The sequence below is a fragment of the Portunus trituberculatus genome, chromosome 38 (assembly GCF_017591435.1).
Source record: "Portunus trituberculatus isolate SZX2019 chromosome 38, ASM1759143v1, whole genome shotgun sequence".
NCBI lineage: Eukaryota > Metazoa > Arthropoda > Malacostraca > Decapoda > Portunidae > Portunus > Portunus trituberculatus.
In genome coordinates, this window is record NC_059292.1 from 20,071,837 (window position 1) to 20,088,761 (window position 16,925).

At 43.3% G+C, this 16,925-nt stretch overlaps 1 protein-coding gene across 1 annotated transcript in view; it reads right to left on the reverse strand.

The window, feature by feature from the left end:
• Positions 1 to 447: 447 nt before the first annotated feature.
• Positions 448 to 16,925, reverse strand: part of LOC123514587 (protein artichoke-like) — a 54,829-nt gene continuing 38,351 nt past the window's right edge. Inside the window, exons 2-6 of the mRNA XM_045272551.1 lie at positions 6,645 to 9,782; positions 2,989 to 3,330; positions 2,593 to 2,742; positions 1,674 to 1,868; positions 448 to 1,199 (exon numbers count right to left, since the gene is read on the reverse strand). Of these exons, the coding sequence (XP_045128486.1) occupies positions 903 to 1,199; positions 1,674 to 1,868; positions 2,593 to 2,742; positions 2,989 to 3,330; positions 6,645 to 9,665 (4,005 nt within the window). The 5' untranslated portion in view covers positions 9,666 to 9,782 and the 3' untranslated portion in view covers positions 448 to 902. The remainder of the gene's footprint in view (positions 1,200 to 1,673; positions 1,869 to 2,592; positions 2,743 to 2,988; positions 3,331 to 6,644; positions 9,783 to 16,925) is intronic.

Sequence of the window (16,925 nt, forward strand, 5' to 3'; positions counted from 1 at the left end):
GTAGATTCATACAGGCGAGTAAGGACTTATCGCCTCTGGAGCAACATGTGGCGTATTTTGCATCTGTTGCTGCTGTTCCTCTTAATTCACCAGTGAGTTACATGATAAGCACAATTTTGTAAATCAAATAGTCGTCATATGTTTTGGTCTCAAAGAAAGATTTTGAGTTGTGATTTACAGACCTGCACATCTGGAAGGAACTACCCGTGATATATGTCAATTGTCTTTCCGTGGAGGCAGATGTTCCACCCCACGCATAACTTTGGTCCCGAGATATGCGGTCTTGGTCCGCTCGCTGCTCCTCTTAGAGGTTGAACACATAAAACGGCTCACTTTATATCTAGTTCAAAGCTCAGGAATAAAGAATCCTTCGTTCTAAGACTTAGTATAACATTATATATAAACAAAACTTTCTTCATAACATACTCTTATATAGATTTGCATATATTTTTCTAATAAATCTTTTATTCACATAACATGATAAACTATTGCTTCTTAATACTTTTCCAACACTCCAATACGGCAATGTTACGATTCACGGGACATAATGGCATTCAATAGGCTAGTGAGTGGCAGGGCAGCGGGGAAATTGCAGCGGGATATCTGTCCTTCCCAGCAGTACCTTTTGCCTTTGCCACACAGATATGCCCTCACACTGGTGCATACTGAAAAAGGCGAAATATGGAATTCGAGACCGCTCACTTGCTCTCATTTTCTCAGAGTACCTTACACCTCCAAACAACTGATTGACTGCTGTAAAGACTTTCTGATAAAAGGAGAAAGTAGAATTTGTGTCAACTCCTCTCCCTGCGGCACGAATTTACAATGCGCCAGTTGCATGTCTTTACGAGACCTGGAACCGTCTTCTGTGGCTACAATATATCTCACGTTACCGCCCGTCTCTAGCACTCTGTCTGTCCCTCTTTGGGAGCGGAATCATCGGCAGCGTCATTGTTGTCTTGGACGGAGAACTGCCTGTAGGAGTGGTAGTTCTGGCCGCCAGCGTTGGATTCCAACTTAGCCTTGGCCGCTTCCCTCCTATCCTTACACATTTGACGGCAGCAAATGATGGTGCCTGCAATGAAGAAAATTGCGATTCCTAACGATACTCCAATCATGATTGCGAGACGGTTGCTGAGTTCAATCTTTGCAGGGATTGGTTCATCGGTTTTCACCTGCACACATTTACTACTCAGGTCCTGCAGAAGCGTTGTCACAGTACGTAGAACGACGGATCGGAAAAAAAGAAGAAAAATCAACATGAGAATATATAGAGATGACACAGACTATAAACTTATGCAACGTAATACACAACTAATGGAAGCTAAACTCTTAACTTACATATTGATTTTCAGTTTCAAAATAATATGCTGAGCATCTAAGAGAGAGAGAGAGAGAGAGAGAGAGAGAGAGAGAGAGAGAGAGAGAGAGAGAGAGAGAGAGAGAGAGAGAGAGAGAGAGAGAGAGAGAGAGAGAGAGAGAGAGAGAGAGATTAAGCTTAAGCTTCAGGTAAGAAATAATCTCAAGTTTGCAATAGTCAAGGTTACTATTTGACATAAAGATATGCAAAAGTCTGTTAGTGACAATCTACTTCATGTAATTCAATTCTTTTCATCTTGCATCTAAATCACTGATTCAACAAGAAAACTTTTTCCATTCTGAGAAAGACTTACGGGGGCATATTGGGTGGTGTGGTGATGATGAAAGCTAGTAGGGTTGGTAGAGGTGGTGAGACCGTGCACACACACCAAGTAACTAGTGCGTGGTCGCAGCCCTGTCAGTCGGTAGTTGTTGGGTGAGGATGTGAGGGAGCGGGTCTTCAGGCCTCCTACTACTCTCCCGTCTTCATTCGTCTCGCGGAACGATACCTGTTAGAGATGACACGTTTCTCTTTATACATATTTTCTCTCTCTCTCTCTCTCTCTCTCTCTCTCTCTCTCAGCCAAAATAACACCAATGGCACACGATTGTAACAAAAGGGATATTGCATTATGTTAATGAGGACTTGGTGGAGTTAAACTTCTTGATTATCGTACATATATTCTAGTATAATGAGCAGTGTACATGCTATATCTAGAAATATGCACAAAGACGAAATACCCTATATGAGTCTGTCTCCCCTTTCTACGACATGGATTTACTGGGACTTGGCCTAGTGTTGATTTCTCTTACTTCATAACATCATATGTTTGTCTGTGTATTTCGGTAACACACCATGGTTTACGAGTATTAAAGTCATGCATATGTATAAGGGAGTTTCGCATCCACTGTTTTGGTTGACACGTCGGTCACATAATCGTTATTGCTATATCTTCTTGACGTTTGTGATAATATTGATAATCATTCAACACGGAAATAACGATGTTTAACATTGCTCGATCACATAATAAGGAATTCCATATCCATGTTAAAGTTCAAATATCAAATACTGCATACAACAGCATAACTACCTAACATTGCTCTATCATATAAAAAAAAGGAGTTTTATGTCACTGTCAAATAGTAAATATTGAATATTTAATACGAAACTATAAGTGTGACGTTGCTCTGTGCCTGATTCCACCGCACTATATTCAAGTTCCGACCTTATACCTTGTAGCCTTGGATGGAGGACTGATTGGAGGCATGCCACTTGAGTACCAACGACTGACTCTGGATGCCTTGTGCGTCCAGCTGGAGAATGAGGGGCTGCGGACACAACATGCCTGACGACAGCATCAGGAAGGGCTGGCCAGAGATTGCCTAGAGGAAATAAAGGTAAAGTTGTATTATGTATAATCGTAAGGAGAAATATCAATCACTGGCAGTGAAATACATGTAAGTACACTATCAAACAGAGATTAAGAAAACATAAAGAACGCCACCAAGAATTCGTGAGTTGAAGTTTTTGGCGGAGAAGAAAAAAAAGAAGAAAATTGAATTAAAAAGCAAAAATAAAATAAAATTATTAATAAAAAATAGATATATAGATAAGATAAATTGAAATACCTCAGGCAAGTGACATTTGAGGGTGCGAAGATCTGGCACCATCGACAAATGATCCTGGAGCCACGTCCATAGCTGTCCCAAGCGACATTCACACCTCCATGGATTGCCATCTAAACGAAGCCATTCCAAGCTTCGCTCAAGGGGCTCCAGAGGTGAAACAGACAACTCTTCTAGATAGTTGTGAGAAAGATCAAGACGGCGGAGAGTGGTGAGGGGCAGGAAGGTACGTGGATGGATGGTGGTGATCCAATTGGCACCTAACAGCAGCACCTCCAGACACTCGCTATGCTTGAAGGACGACTGAGCCAACCCTGTTAATTTGTTCCCAGAGGCGTCGAGCACCTGTCGGATGTTACAAAAATTAGTTTCAGTAAATAACAGGAGAACAACGGAAGAAGGCATGAATGATAATAGAGACATGTTGAAAAATAAGAGAAAGAGAGAGAGAGAGAGAGAGAGAGAGAGAGAGAGAGAGAGAGAGAGAGAGAGGGGTTTATTCACTTGTATAGACACTGAATTGGGTATAACAGTATCATTGAATAATTAATTATAATTTAACCTTGACAGAAAATACACGATTACATAATTCAAGAATTATGTACATATTTAAAAAAAAAAAAAACATGCTTTATACACTAATAGGATATGCCTTTAAACTCTTTCAAGAGGGAGGTTTCAAGACACACTTTTTTTTTTCCATATGGGAATTGGCAAAAGTAGGCCTTTTTCACACACACACACACACACACACACACACACACACACACACACACACACACACACACACACACACACACACACACACACACACACTCACATTTAAAAAATTTTGCCTTTGGTGAGTGGCCCTCTTAAATAAGAAAAGACTAAAAGCTAGAAGACCGTGATAAAGTTTTTTTTTCATTAGTGATAAACCCTGGACAAACTCAGACGCTCGATTCTAGATAACGGCGATCACCTGAACAGTTGACATACACATTATATTAGTAATTTTGTTGTGGTTTGTGTGTTTGACAAGAGTTGTTTGAGTTGTCAATTTCCAGCTTTCTAATTCTTATATTACTTGATTTACACATTCTTAATATATTGATGCATATCGGGATAAATTCTTACTTATTTGCAAGAATTTCATAACTCACCTCTTATTATCTGAAAAATCCTTATGCAGTGTTGCTACGCTCTGTTATATTGATTCAAAGATGATTTGCATATTAAAGTGATTTTTTTTTTTCTAAACACAACTGATGATCGGAGTTTACTTGTATTTTCTCCTGTTTGCGTCCGTTTGTCCTGAGCATACCACTAACAGAAACGTCCAAACAGAAGTGGCCACACTAATAAGCTGCAATAAGATCTCTTCCTGTTCTTCGCCATATAGTCCATAAGCTTGCTTTCTTATTTTGACAAATTTTTTTTTTATATTATCATCTGCAGAATTCGCTGTTGTGTTTACATGCCCCATTGGTTTTTACGTTACAGTTCTTCAACAGGTGATAGGTAGTTTAGTGGAATATATGTATATTTTGATAGTGTGATACGTTTTCTAGAGAACATGCTTAGTGATGAGCTCAATTTTCTGGTAGGACTTCAGGTCTTAGTGAGCCACTGGATGGTTCGCTGCTTTGAGAATGTCACCTTTGTGTTTCTAAACTCAGGACACTGAGCACTACAATCATTCATTCCTCGAAAATAAAAAATAAAAAATTCCATTCGCACTAATGGGATGATGCATCGCTAATACGGCTTAGATGTGTATTTTTCTCTTCTTGTAAAAGAAAATTTAAGGAAACGAGAAACCTTTCATGACTTCTTGCTCATTGCACTTCAGGTGAATTTCTTTTATCAGATTGCACTTCCTCATCGTTGTACCAAATGTTTTATGTTCATATGAATAACGATATAATACTTACAGAGCATACATGACTAATAAGACTCTATTACACAATTATTTACGTAGCTTGAGTAACTTTTGGTGGCAAGCGATGATACAAATACTTCTTTATAACTTTATAATTCCAGAAGGCTCGCATACTGATTATGCAGAGGTCTCTGATTTTTCGGGAGATTTGATAGATTATAACAAGACCTGCTTCATGTAGACTTCACGCCTGTCTCAAAACTTTAACATTCATAGATCACTATGAGATTGGACTATTATTTACTAGACAGGGGCGGATTGAAGTTTTTTGTTGTGGGTATTCTAACCTGGGTTAAGATAGATTTGTTTGATTAGGTATGAATTAATTTCCAAAGCACCAGTCTGCTAATAGGCGTCCTTTTTTACTATTATAAATTCCCAATAAATATATTTTAAAAACCTGGCCATGAACTAATTTGTCAGGTTAAATTGGTACTGAAAAGAGTATTATGGTGAAAACAGACTCACTGCGAGTGAAGAATGTAGTCATCTTTCGTCAGTTGGCTATAACAGGAACATGTCAAATCTGCGCTAAAATTATCACAGAGGTGAATCTTGCTTACACAATGGCTAAAAACGTATGATTGAATTTACTTTTTTTTTCTTTTACTTTTCCAAATTGAATTGCAAATATCATACTCAGTAACTAAAAATAATGAATCAGTCTAAAACAGGTTGCTTGAGGTGAAGGGGGGAAGTCCAGACTCCCTGGATCCACCACTGCAGAGAGGAGCTGAGTTAGGTTAAGTTGCTCAGGGGATCCAGCAGACCCCCTGGATCCCCGTTGGATTTGCCACTGCTAGAATGGAAGTTCCCTTATTTCAATGAAAAAGAAGAGTAATGGTTTCTACTGTTACGGGCTGGCCATAAACTGATGGAACATACATCAGATATCAAAAGTAGGCAACACGTAACTTTATCCACCACTCAGAAACGGGAATAATTTTCTCTAATTCCTTGTTTTAGCAATAATTGGTACCTAAAACAGTCATGCCGTCAGTCATAATGTAAAGCCACCCTTAGCTAGCAAGTTAAATCACTGCATCTCTTGTAAACAAGTGAGGCACTAATGTAGTGATTCAAAAGCTTTGATGCTTAGTGACGCAATGAAACACAAATCCTATAGTAGTCAGTGCAGTACAGGCCTACTAAAAAGCATATTTCTAAGAACACATGTTTATCTAGGAAGTTTTAACAGAGCACTTTGGCTATTGTCACAGAGCACTGTTTACTCTTTGACTTGTAGCTCCGCGGTCACACTTCGGCTGCAAAGACGATCTCTTGTGTTCACACGTCACTTCGCGGTGTCATTGTGTATGTCTGTGCCTCTGACTAATATTGTGTCCATCTTTCTGTCCTTCTGTTTTAACTGCTAGTATGTTCTTTCTGTCTGTTTTCCTACACTCATTTCCCCCAATCCCCCGTCTCTCTCTCTCTCTCTCTCTCTCTCTCTCTCTCTCTCTCTCTCTCTCTCTCTCTCTCTCTCTCTCTCTCTCTCTCTCTCTCTCTCTCTCTCTCTCTCTCTCTCTCTCTCTCTCTCTCACGATGGTCATCATTGCCTACAATAGCCTTCTTTACCCACTGGCGATGAGAAAAGAACGATGACGACCAGTGAGCTATGAGGAAGGTACAAGGATGGAGATAGAGGTGAAGATGAGAGTGGATCTATGTGATAAGAACAAAGAGCAGAGTGATGAATCCGAAGGATGGACCAATGATGATGTAAGGAAGAACTCACCTTCAGGGAGTGGGAAGCAGAAGGAAGAGGCTCCAGCTTCTTGAGGATGTTTCCCGTCAAGTTAAGGAAGGTGAGAGATCGCAGACCGCGTAGCCTTTCCTTTGGCAAGATCTGGAGACGGTTGTAGGCGAGATTGAGATGAGTGAGATGAGTAAGGTTCCTCAGGCTAGTTGGAGAGATCCTGCTGATGGAGGCACGGGAGAGGTTGAGGTAACGGAGACTGGGCATCTGCTGGAGATCATATGTTGTTAAAGTCGTCAAGTTTGTTCTGATTGCTTCTAGATCCTCAAGCAGTGGAAGAGGAGGACCAATAGCCACAAGAGGATCCGTAATCCGCCTCATGGGATTACCTGACATATTGAGGGAGCGAAGATTAGGGGCACCCTCCTGGAAGATGGTGTTTGGTATTTGTGGGAAGAGATTTTCTGCCAAACTGAGGCGACTTACGCTTGTGGCTGCAAGCATGCCCCGTGGAATGTCAGACAGCTGGTTATAGGACAGGTCAAGAGTATGCAAGTTTTTCAGTCTTATGAGGATGTGTCGATCCAATCTCCATAGGTTAGTTGCAGACAGGTGCAGCTCGCGAAGGCTTGGCAAGTCGTTGAGGGGATGCCGCAACTCCTCTATGGGATTATGGTTCAGAATAAGTACTTCCAATTTTGTCAGACCTTCGACAGAGTTTAGGACATTATGTGAAAAGTTGTTATATGATATATTGACCTCTCTTAAATTGTGCAGCTTACGAAAAAAGACAGACGTCAGATCAGTAAAATTATTCCTGGCCAAGTTTAGGTGCTGTAGGTGGAGAGCCTCGAAAAGGAGATGTGGCGGGAGACGGAACAGTCCACATCCACTCATGTCCAACCAATTCAAATTGGAAATACCATAGAGGGAATTTTCCTCAATGATCTGGAAATTATTGTCACCAAGATTAAGTACCCTGATGGAAGGTATGCTGAGCGAAAGTCTATTGAGGTGAGCTAAAGAGTTCTGAGACAAATCCAGCTCCTCCAGCTGACTCAGGCTGGAGAAAGAATAGGGATCTACGTCAGTAATGCCAGAGTTGCGTAGTAGCAGAACCTTTAGAGGAATTTCACCTTCAAACATGAATCGTCGAACATGCAAAATCTCATTGTTGGAAAGGTCGAGATGGCGCAGGCTGACTAGTCGTTGAAATATTCTCGGCTCGATTTCTCTGATGCCATTGTAGTCAAGATGTAGCACTTCCAGAGAAGTGAGACCATCGAAAAGCAAGGAGCTGATGTGCTGCAGGTTATTGTTGGATAACTTGAGAAGCTTGAGTTTCCTCATGTTGTGGAAACACTTATCCTGGATGTAACCAAGATTATTGTTTTGGAGATACAATTCTTGTAGAAAGGAAAGGTCGTGTACCAGCACCTCCTGCATACTTGTTAAATTATTGTCATTCAGCCACAGAATCTTCAGTCTGTTTTGTCCTTTTAAAGCATCAGTAGATATCGCGCTAATTTGATTTTTTGAATACTGGAGAGTTATGAGGTTTGCAGGATAACGGGTGAGAGAATCTGTTACTTGTGACAGCTTATTGTTCTTGAGATTGAGATGTTGTAACTCCGTCAACGAAGAAAAAGCTTCCTTCGCAACATACTGGATCAAATTATCTTGAAGGTGCAGTTCATGGAGATGAGGAAGAGGTGAAAAAGTGTTTTTCTCCACCCTGGACAACTTATTGTTTTGAAGTCGCAACTCTCTCAGCTCGGACAGATGGCTGAACGTCCCTCCAGTCAAAGATATTATCTTATTGTTATCTAGGCTGAGAGTGTTCAGGCCGCGATTGCTGAAAAATAAACCGGCAGGAATCTCTGGTAGGTTGTTGTGGCTGATCTGTAAGTCAAAAAGTACTTCCAAGTTGGCAAATGCACCGCTCTCAATGGAGTGAATCTCGTTGTTGTGGAGATAAAGAAAGGAAATCTGGGTAGAATTGGCAAAAGTATTATTTTGGAGCTTGAGAATGTTGTTGAAGGAAAGGAAAACCTCCCTTAGCTCAGGCAGGTTACTAAACAAACCCTTGCTGATGGTATGGAGGTGGTTGTGACTGAGGTCTACTACCTGTAGGGCTTGTGTGTAAGAAAAGGTCTCTGGTTCGAGAATCATAATATTATTGTGGCTGAGACACAGCCTCTGCAATACAGAATTCTGAATAAAGCTATCACCGGCCACTTGGGAGATATGATTCTTGCATAGAGAGAGAGATAGCAGGGCAGGCATGGTAGACAAGCTAGTGCTTGTGAGCTTCGTGAAGCGGTTGCTGCTCAAATCTAACACCTGCAAAGCTGGAAGCCGGGAGTACCCGTCGCTGATCACATCGGAGATGTGGTTACTGGCGGACTTCAGAGTCCGAAGTTTGCTGAGCCTTCGTAACGCTGGAATGGGCAACTGCTTCAGCTTGTTGTTCATTAGGTTTAGCTCTTCAAGGCTTTCTTCCAGCCCGTCAAAAGCGTACTCAGAAATTAACTTTAACCCATTTCCCTTCATATTGAGGTTCACTAGTTTGATATTGACGAAGCTGAAACTTTGCAGTTCAGTTATATTGTTGGCTTCCACGTCCAGTGTTTTCAGACGGGGCAGTCTTTGAAGAGCAGCTTGGGGGATGGCGGTGAGGTGACTATGAATGATGCTGAGAGAATGTAGTGAGGTCTGCAGGCCCCGAAAACTACTCTCTGACACGTCTCGCAGACTTGAGTGAGAAATTTTGAGGCAGGAGACTCCGGCACTGTTGACAAAAAGTGCCGGGGGCAGAGAGGTCAAGTTGGCTTCCAGGTCGTAGATGTTAAGAGATTTGACAGGGTGGCGGAGCTGGACAAGAACTGTGGCCACCCGCGATAGGGGCACCACAGAGCACTCCAGGAAGACGCCGTCATTGAAGTCGTAACACGAGCACCACGGGTTGTCCTCAGGACGGGGACAGGAACCGCTGTCTGACTGCGTGGCTCCATCCGCTGCCCAGACTGCCAGCAGGCTTGTGATGAACACCCTCTCCATGCTAGTCTGCTGCGGCCGTCATCCATTATGGATTTGTGGCACGTGAGATGACGTCACGCCCTGTCACGATTACCATCCGTGGCCATGCACACTGGCCGTGCATGTTGCGCCACACACCTGCCGGAGAAGTGAATCAGATGAGTATTGGACTGTTTACACCAGACAAGCTAGATGGTCTGCTTTTTTGCATACTTTTTTTTTCTTTCTTGCCCTTCCTCTTCCACAAACATACATGTGTAAACATATGAACCATCTCTGTCAATCAGTCAGTTTCTCTCTCTCTCTCTCTCTCTCTCTCTCTCTCTCTCTCTCTCTCTCACACACACACACACACACACACACACACACACACACACACACACACACACACACAGACTGTTCCTACGATGAATATTTTCCCCCTTGCTGCTGGCTGCCACCCCACTCCACACGCTACTGTTGCCTGCAGTCAGGTGACCTACGTACGTCCTGCACTCACCACATCGACCCTCACCCCCACCACGCTTCCCTTCCCCCTCACCTTGCCCTCACATGATGATCCACCTCCACCCCAGCCCACACCCTCACTATCATCTAGCCACTCCTCACTTTGTTCTCGCAACACACTCCACTCCACACCTTACTATCCCTATTCCCGTCCACATCACCTTCCCATCCTTTCCTCGCTCGTCCACCTCCATCCTTAATTTCATATATGTCCTTTTCAGGTACTCTGTCCTGTCCTATAACCTCAATTTATCCACTCTCTCTCTCTCTCTCTCTCTCTCTCTCTCTCTCTCTCTCTCTCTCTCTCTTACACACACACACACACACACACACACACACACACACACACACACACACGCAACCGAAGGAAGTTGTGTATACCAACATTACAGATAAGTTTAAAGAAAATATGGTATAAAAAAACCAGGATATTACAAACCTGACTCAATCCTGTAAACACATAAATAATTAAACACACACACACACACACACACACACACACACACACACACACACACACACACACACCGCGTAGTGTAGTGGTTAGCACGCTCGACTCACAATCGAGAGGGCCGGATTCGAATCCCGGCGCGGCGAGGCAAATGGGCAAGCCTCTTAATGTGTAGCCCCTGTTCACCTAGCACTAAAATAGGTACGGGATGTAACTCGAGGGGCTGTGGTCTCGCTTTCCCGGTGTGTGGAGTGTGTTGTGGTCTCAGTCCTACCCGAAGATCGGTCTATGAGCTCTGAGCTCACTCCGTAATGGGGAAGACTGGCTGGGTGACCAGCAGGCGACCGAGGTGAATTACACACACACACACACACACACACACACACACACACACACACACACACACACACACGCTATGCTTATTTTATCTTATATTTTAAATTTTGATTAAACAACAACTAAACTCAATTCACTCTCGCGTAAGAGATTTTTCTTTCTTTCTTTCTTTCTGTCTTTTTCTCTCTCTTCTGCCAAGAACAATTTGTCTTTACCCTGTGACCCAAGAACGCGACCCACCTTTTCTTTCCTCCTCAATTGTTCGCCTCCCTTACCTGCCATGCCTTGCCATCCATCTTAGCCCTCCTTTTCCCTATCTTCTTCCTTCTTCTTCTTCCTCCTCTTCCTCCTCTTCCTCCTCCTCCTCCTCCTCCTCCTCCTCCTCCTCCTCCTCCTCCTCCTCCTCCTCCTCCTCCTCCTTTTCTGCCTCAAGCTGACGAAGATCAATCCTTTTTATCTGATTCAATTGTGTCACTCGTTATTCTTTTCTTTCTTACCCTCCTCTTCACCTCCTTCTCCTCCTCCTCCATCTTCTCCTCCTCCTTTTCCTCCTACTCCTGCTCCTCCTCCTCCTCCTCCTCCTCCTCCTCCCCCCTTACTCCATCATTTTCGTCTTTTTCTCTGTTTCTCTTCTACCTTCTCTTTTTTATTTATATCTTTTGTTCCTCACCTTCTCCCTGTTTTCTTTGTTCATTTTCCTTCCCATTTTCCTTTTTTCTCGCTTACAATTTCTATTCCTTCTCCTACATTTTCTCCAATAAATCTTTTGTTTCGTTCTTTTCTTCATTATGTTGCAAATCAATCTCTGTTTCTTCTCTTTTATCACCACACATCCTCTTTCTCCTCGATCCTTGTCTCACTTTCATTGACTCTTCTCTTGTTTCTCTTCCTCTCCTCCTCATCTTCCTTCTCATTCACTTCTTTCCCTTTTCCTCTTCCTCCTCCTTCTACTACTACTCTTCATTCCACCCTCCCATCACCTTCCTCCCCTCTTTCTCCTCCTCCTTCTACTACTACTCTCTTCGTCCTCCTCCTCCTCCTCCTCCTCCTCTTCCCCCCTTCTTCTCGTCCTCCACTTTCTTCCTCTCCTCCCATCCAAGTAAGGGGTGACCACCTCTTCTTAAGACACGAGAAATTCAATTACAGCTTCCTCTCATCATGGGGTCTTTCTCTCCAACTCCCCCTTACCATTGTCCCCCATCTTCATTCTCCACCTCCTTCTCCGCCTCCTCTTCCTCCTCCTCCTCCTCCTCCTCCTCCTCCTCCTCCTCCTCCTCCTCCTCCTCCTCCTCCTCCTCCTCCTCCTCCTCCTCCTCCTCCTCCTCCTTCTCTTCCTCAGGATCTGTTGCTTTCTGGACATCCTTTGTATTCTCTTTGTGCTATTCCTCCTCCCTCCTCCTTCTCCTCGTGCACATTTGCCATCCTATATCTCTTACTTTATCAAAAAATGAAATAGACCACAAATAGCCTCGCGGGGATCAGCAGGTCTGTTGCTGTTTGGTCTTTCTCTGTGGTCTTCCTCTCCTACTTCTCCTTCTCCTCCTCCTCCTCCTTCTCCTCCTTTTTTCTTCTTCTCTTCTCTCCTCCTCCTTTTCCATCTGCTCTTCTTTTTTTCATACCATTGTGTGTATGTGTGTGTGTGTGTGTGCGCTCGCCCGCTCGCCACCCTACCATCCGTCTCTCTCTCTCTCTCTCTCTCTCTCTCTCTCTCTCTCTCTCTCTCTCTCTCTCTCTCTCTCTCTAATACAACACAGGATGAGTAAATTTCTCCCAGTCTTCCACCACCACCACCACCACCACCACCACCACCACCACCACCTCCTCCTCCTCCTCCTCCTCCTCCTATCACAGAGAAGAAGGAGGGGAGAGAGAGAGGGAAAGAGGGAGAGTCACAAGAGTCGGGCAGCTTTAAGACGGGTCTCCTCTTACTCCCCCTTCTCTCCTGACCTACTCCACCCCCAGCTCCAACTTCTCTCCTAGCCCGTTCCCGTCCTTCTCCTCCTCCTCCTCCTCCTCCTACGTGTTTCGGCCTCGAGGGAAACTTTGAAATATTAAGAACCTGGCGAGGCATCGCGTACAAGGATCATCGAGAGTCGAGCCTCGTGCGCCCTTGTCTGTGTGGTGCGGGGGAGGCTGAGCTGGAGAGAACCACCGCACCGCCCAAACACAAGAACAGAGCAACACAACATACTTCTCCCTCTTCATGGGGAAAATGAAGCGTGCATATGCGTGCGCGTGCTGACGTCAGAAGTGAAGTCCCGGACTGGCAGAAAATCGTGATCACTGCTTCAGGAAAGCTTCAATTATTACCTCTACCTCTAAATCTTGTACGCACACAGGAAGGTGCTGCATGTATGTTTTAAGAGGTTCCAATACACAGGTTTCATCATCTGGTTCGTAAGAGTTTCATTCCTACCATAAAGAAAAACCTTACGTCTTGTTAAAGCGTTACATTCTCTTTCTCTTCTCACATTCATACTTACTACATAATCACGGAAATGTGTAGTTAGTGAGACTTTTTTGGGGGACAGAAACCATTCCTTTACTATGAAACTGTACTTTTTTGTAGAAAATTACAAAATAGATGTAATGAAGCGCATTAAAGCATTAGAACGTCTTGCAAAGTGAGTAATTACGTATATGTTGTGTCTGCGTGATTCAAGGCCTTACGAAATAAGGGAAGAGAACGTGCTTGTACTATGCTTACATGAAGATCAGACTGGAGAGGCAAAACTTCAAACTGAAATGTGGGGCCGAAAGTGTACACTGATAGAATACAACCTCATCGTCTGATACTTTCTTACAATGTCCAGTACAGGCTAATTCGGGTGCATTCCTTTCAAGAAGATTAAACTAAAGTTTCAAAACTCCTTATAGAAGTTTCAAAAGCATTTCCAAGTCTCTTGTATAAGTTGTTAGGAGGTTTGGAGACATAATGTAATTCTTTTAAAGAAACAAAAACTTATGAACAGAACAAGGAATATCTTAGAGCTGAGCGCGGCAGAAATGTTTTAATGAGGTGCGAAGTTTCTTCATAGCATACACCTTCCCATGGAGGATTTTATTTCTTTATTGCATAGGTTCAATGTGAATCTTCACTTGTACTGCAAAGTTAGTTCTATTGTAGAGCCATAATATGACGTGGTTTTTAATACTTTGAAGATGATGCTTATAGAAAATGAAGCTATTCCAAGTTAACCACAAGAAAACAGACGTCAAGCAGATACGAAAAGCCTTCTTGTCAACACACATAAAAAGAAGAAAAGAAAAAGAAACGCTGTGAATTTTGTACCCGGCCGGCGAATATGTGGCTCTTTTCTCCAGCTCAGTGAGGATTGTTGTTCCCTTCAGTACATTTCTCTTTCCCTGAACTGTAAAAATGTTGTCTGTTATCCCTCCCAGGACGAGGAGAGAAGATACCTGTTTGTTTTTCCCTCACTCCCAGGTGGATGGAAGATTCACCCTATTTTTCTCTTACGATGATGAATGTCGGTCTCACTTTCTCTCTTGGGACAGTTAAGAGAGTTCTATTTTCATCCTGAAAATGATGAAAAATGGCATCTTTTTTTTTCGTCTGTCTTCTTCATCTTAAGAACGAAAGCACGGCAATAAACATTTTTCTGGATCAAGTGTTCGCGGTTTGTCTTCTAGATGGTCAAAATTTTTCTTTTTTAATGGTTCATGCAGTTTCAAAATGACATACTCAATCTCTCTCAGAAAGGTGGATATTATACGCCATAACTCTCATCCTTGTGCAAGTGAAAGTAAACACTACGTATTTCTTCCATGAGCTGGATGGAAGTGACATCCTATTTGAGATGAAAATGCTCTCTCTCTCTCTCTCTCTCTCTCTCTCTCTCTCTCTCTCTCTCTCTCTGTTCCATTTCAGGACGGACATTTCGGGTGCGGGCCATGGTCAAGGCAGTTTGGGAAGGCAGAAATATATTTTACGCCCTCTTACAGTTATTCTCAGAAAGTGTGGGCATTCCTCCTCTTCTCCCTGCACGACCTTACCTTGTGTTTGTGCAGAAGACAAGGCGAGGGGGAGCGGGGTCGAAGGTATGAAAGTAAACGTAAGAGCAAGTGGATAAGGATGGGAGGAGGGAGGAAAGGAGTAGTAACCCAAGGGAAAACAGTAGTTCTTCTGTACTAGGTGAATGGAAGGAAGGGAGCAGAAAGGAATGAATGCAGCAGAAAGAGGAGTACTAGGAGAGGGTGTGGTCGCGGTTATTGGAATAGGATAAGTAGAAACGATGGTGGGTGTGGAGAGGAAGTAGAAATAAGATAGCTGGGGCCTTGGTTGCGCCGGATTGGGTGGCGGAGGAAGAGTAGGCAATAGGGAAGAGAGAGGAGAGGATTAGTGGGCTGCAAGAGGTAGTGATAGTGGTGATGGAAACGTAGGATAGATAGAAGAATAAAGATGGAAAGGAGATAAAATAAGATGGTAGGGAAAGAAAAAAAGTGGACGAGGCGAGGCAGGAACGTAATAGAGACAGCGTTTTCAGGGAGGAGGAAAGGACGGAGGGCGAGACTAATAGGCAGCCAAAACCGGGGACGTGGTGGAGGAGATTATGTGGAGACTGGAAGTGGGAAGCAGCAGGAGGGAGGTGTTTGAGGAGAGAGTGGAGAGGGAGGGGGATGTTGGGAGAGGAGGTCAGGAGTGGTGGTGGGGAGGCGGGTGTGCTGAGCGTGCAGGGAGGGATAATTAAAATCTGAACAAAGGCAATTCAGTCGCCATTTGCAAATATTTACACTCTCTCTCTCTCTCTCTCTCTCTCTCTCTCTCTCTCTCTCTCTCTCTCTCTCTCTCTCATTCATTATTTACCTTTATTGCGCACTCTGTTATTCTAATCGATCCACCTGCCTATCTAGCAATCTTTCTTCCATTATATTCATTTGGCTTTAGATCTGGAACATCCGCCAACCCATCCCGTGGCTCACTATTCCCCCTTCAGACAGCATTAACTACCACCTGCTATCCCATCCTTCATCGTTCGCTCATGGCCCACTTAAGAAAATCTAATAAATGAAACGATATCTCCTTACGCCGTGGCTGAGATCTGGGTGCAGGAAAGCAAAGGAAATAGGGAAGAGGAAGGAAAGGATGGGGAGTGACGAGAGGCAGAGAAGACATGAGAGTGGAGGAGGAAGAGCCGGAGAAAACGTAAAGTGACTAGGCGAAGGTTGAGAACGCTGAGGGCGTTGTGAGAGGTCAATGAAGTGAAAATGAGAGGGATCTGATGGTGTTGGAGGAAGAGGAGGGAAGAAAAGGAGAGAAAGAAGTAAGCACTGAGGGAGAGAAAATGATAGAGAGGGCGGGAGGAAGCATGAAGAGAGAAAACCATGTGAAGTTAGACAAGGGAAGACTGGACAATGGAGAGAGATAAGTTTTGAGGCGTGGCTGAGGATGGGAAAGGGCAGGTGGTCAAGTATGAGAGGGTTATAAGTGGGGTAAAGTGCAAATGAGTAGGAGAAGAAGAATGAGGAGCGAAATATGTATTAGAGCAATGACGTGAGAGAGAGAGAGAGAGAGAGAGAGAGAGAGAGAGAGAGAGAGAGAGAGAGAGAGAGAGAGAGAGAGAGAGAGAGAGAGCACAAGTGTACTAAAATATAAGTAAAGACAAAATCCATGTACTATTGCGAGAGTAAATGTTGATGATAATAATAATCAAATAATAGTGATAACTTATCTGTCACAACTAAACATGATATTTACATAATGAAGCGTTGATTACAACTTTGGGAGCGTCGACAGACACAGGAAAGAAGGAAAGCATATATTGTAACATGTTGTCACCATGTAGTGAGTGGTTCAGTTTACAGTGTCCAGGGAAGGCAGAGCAGGGAACCAAACAGAAATAAGAAGAATTAAACACGATATCATGACTATTAAATAGAAAACCAAATGTAAGAAAGCATATTATATGAAATTTAAGGAAAGGAAAGAAATACACTTCAAAAAATATTGAAGAATATGATAAGGCACA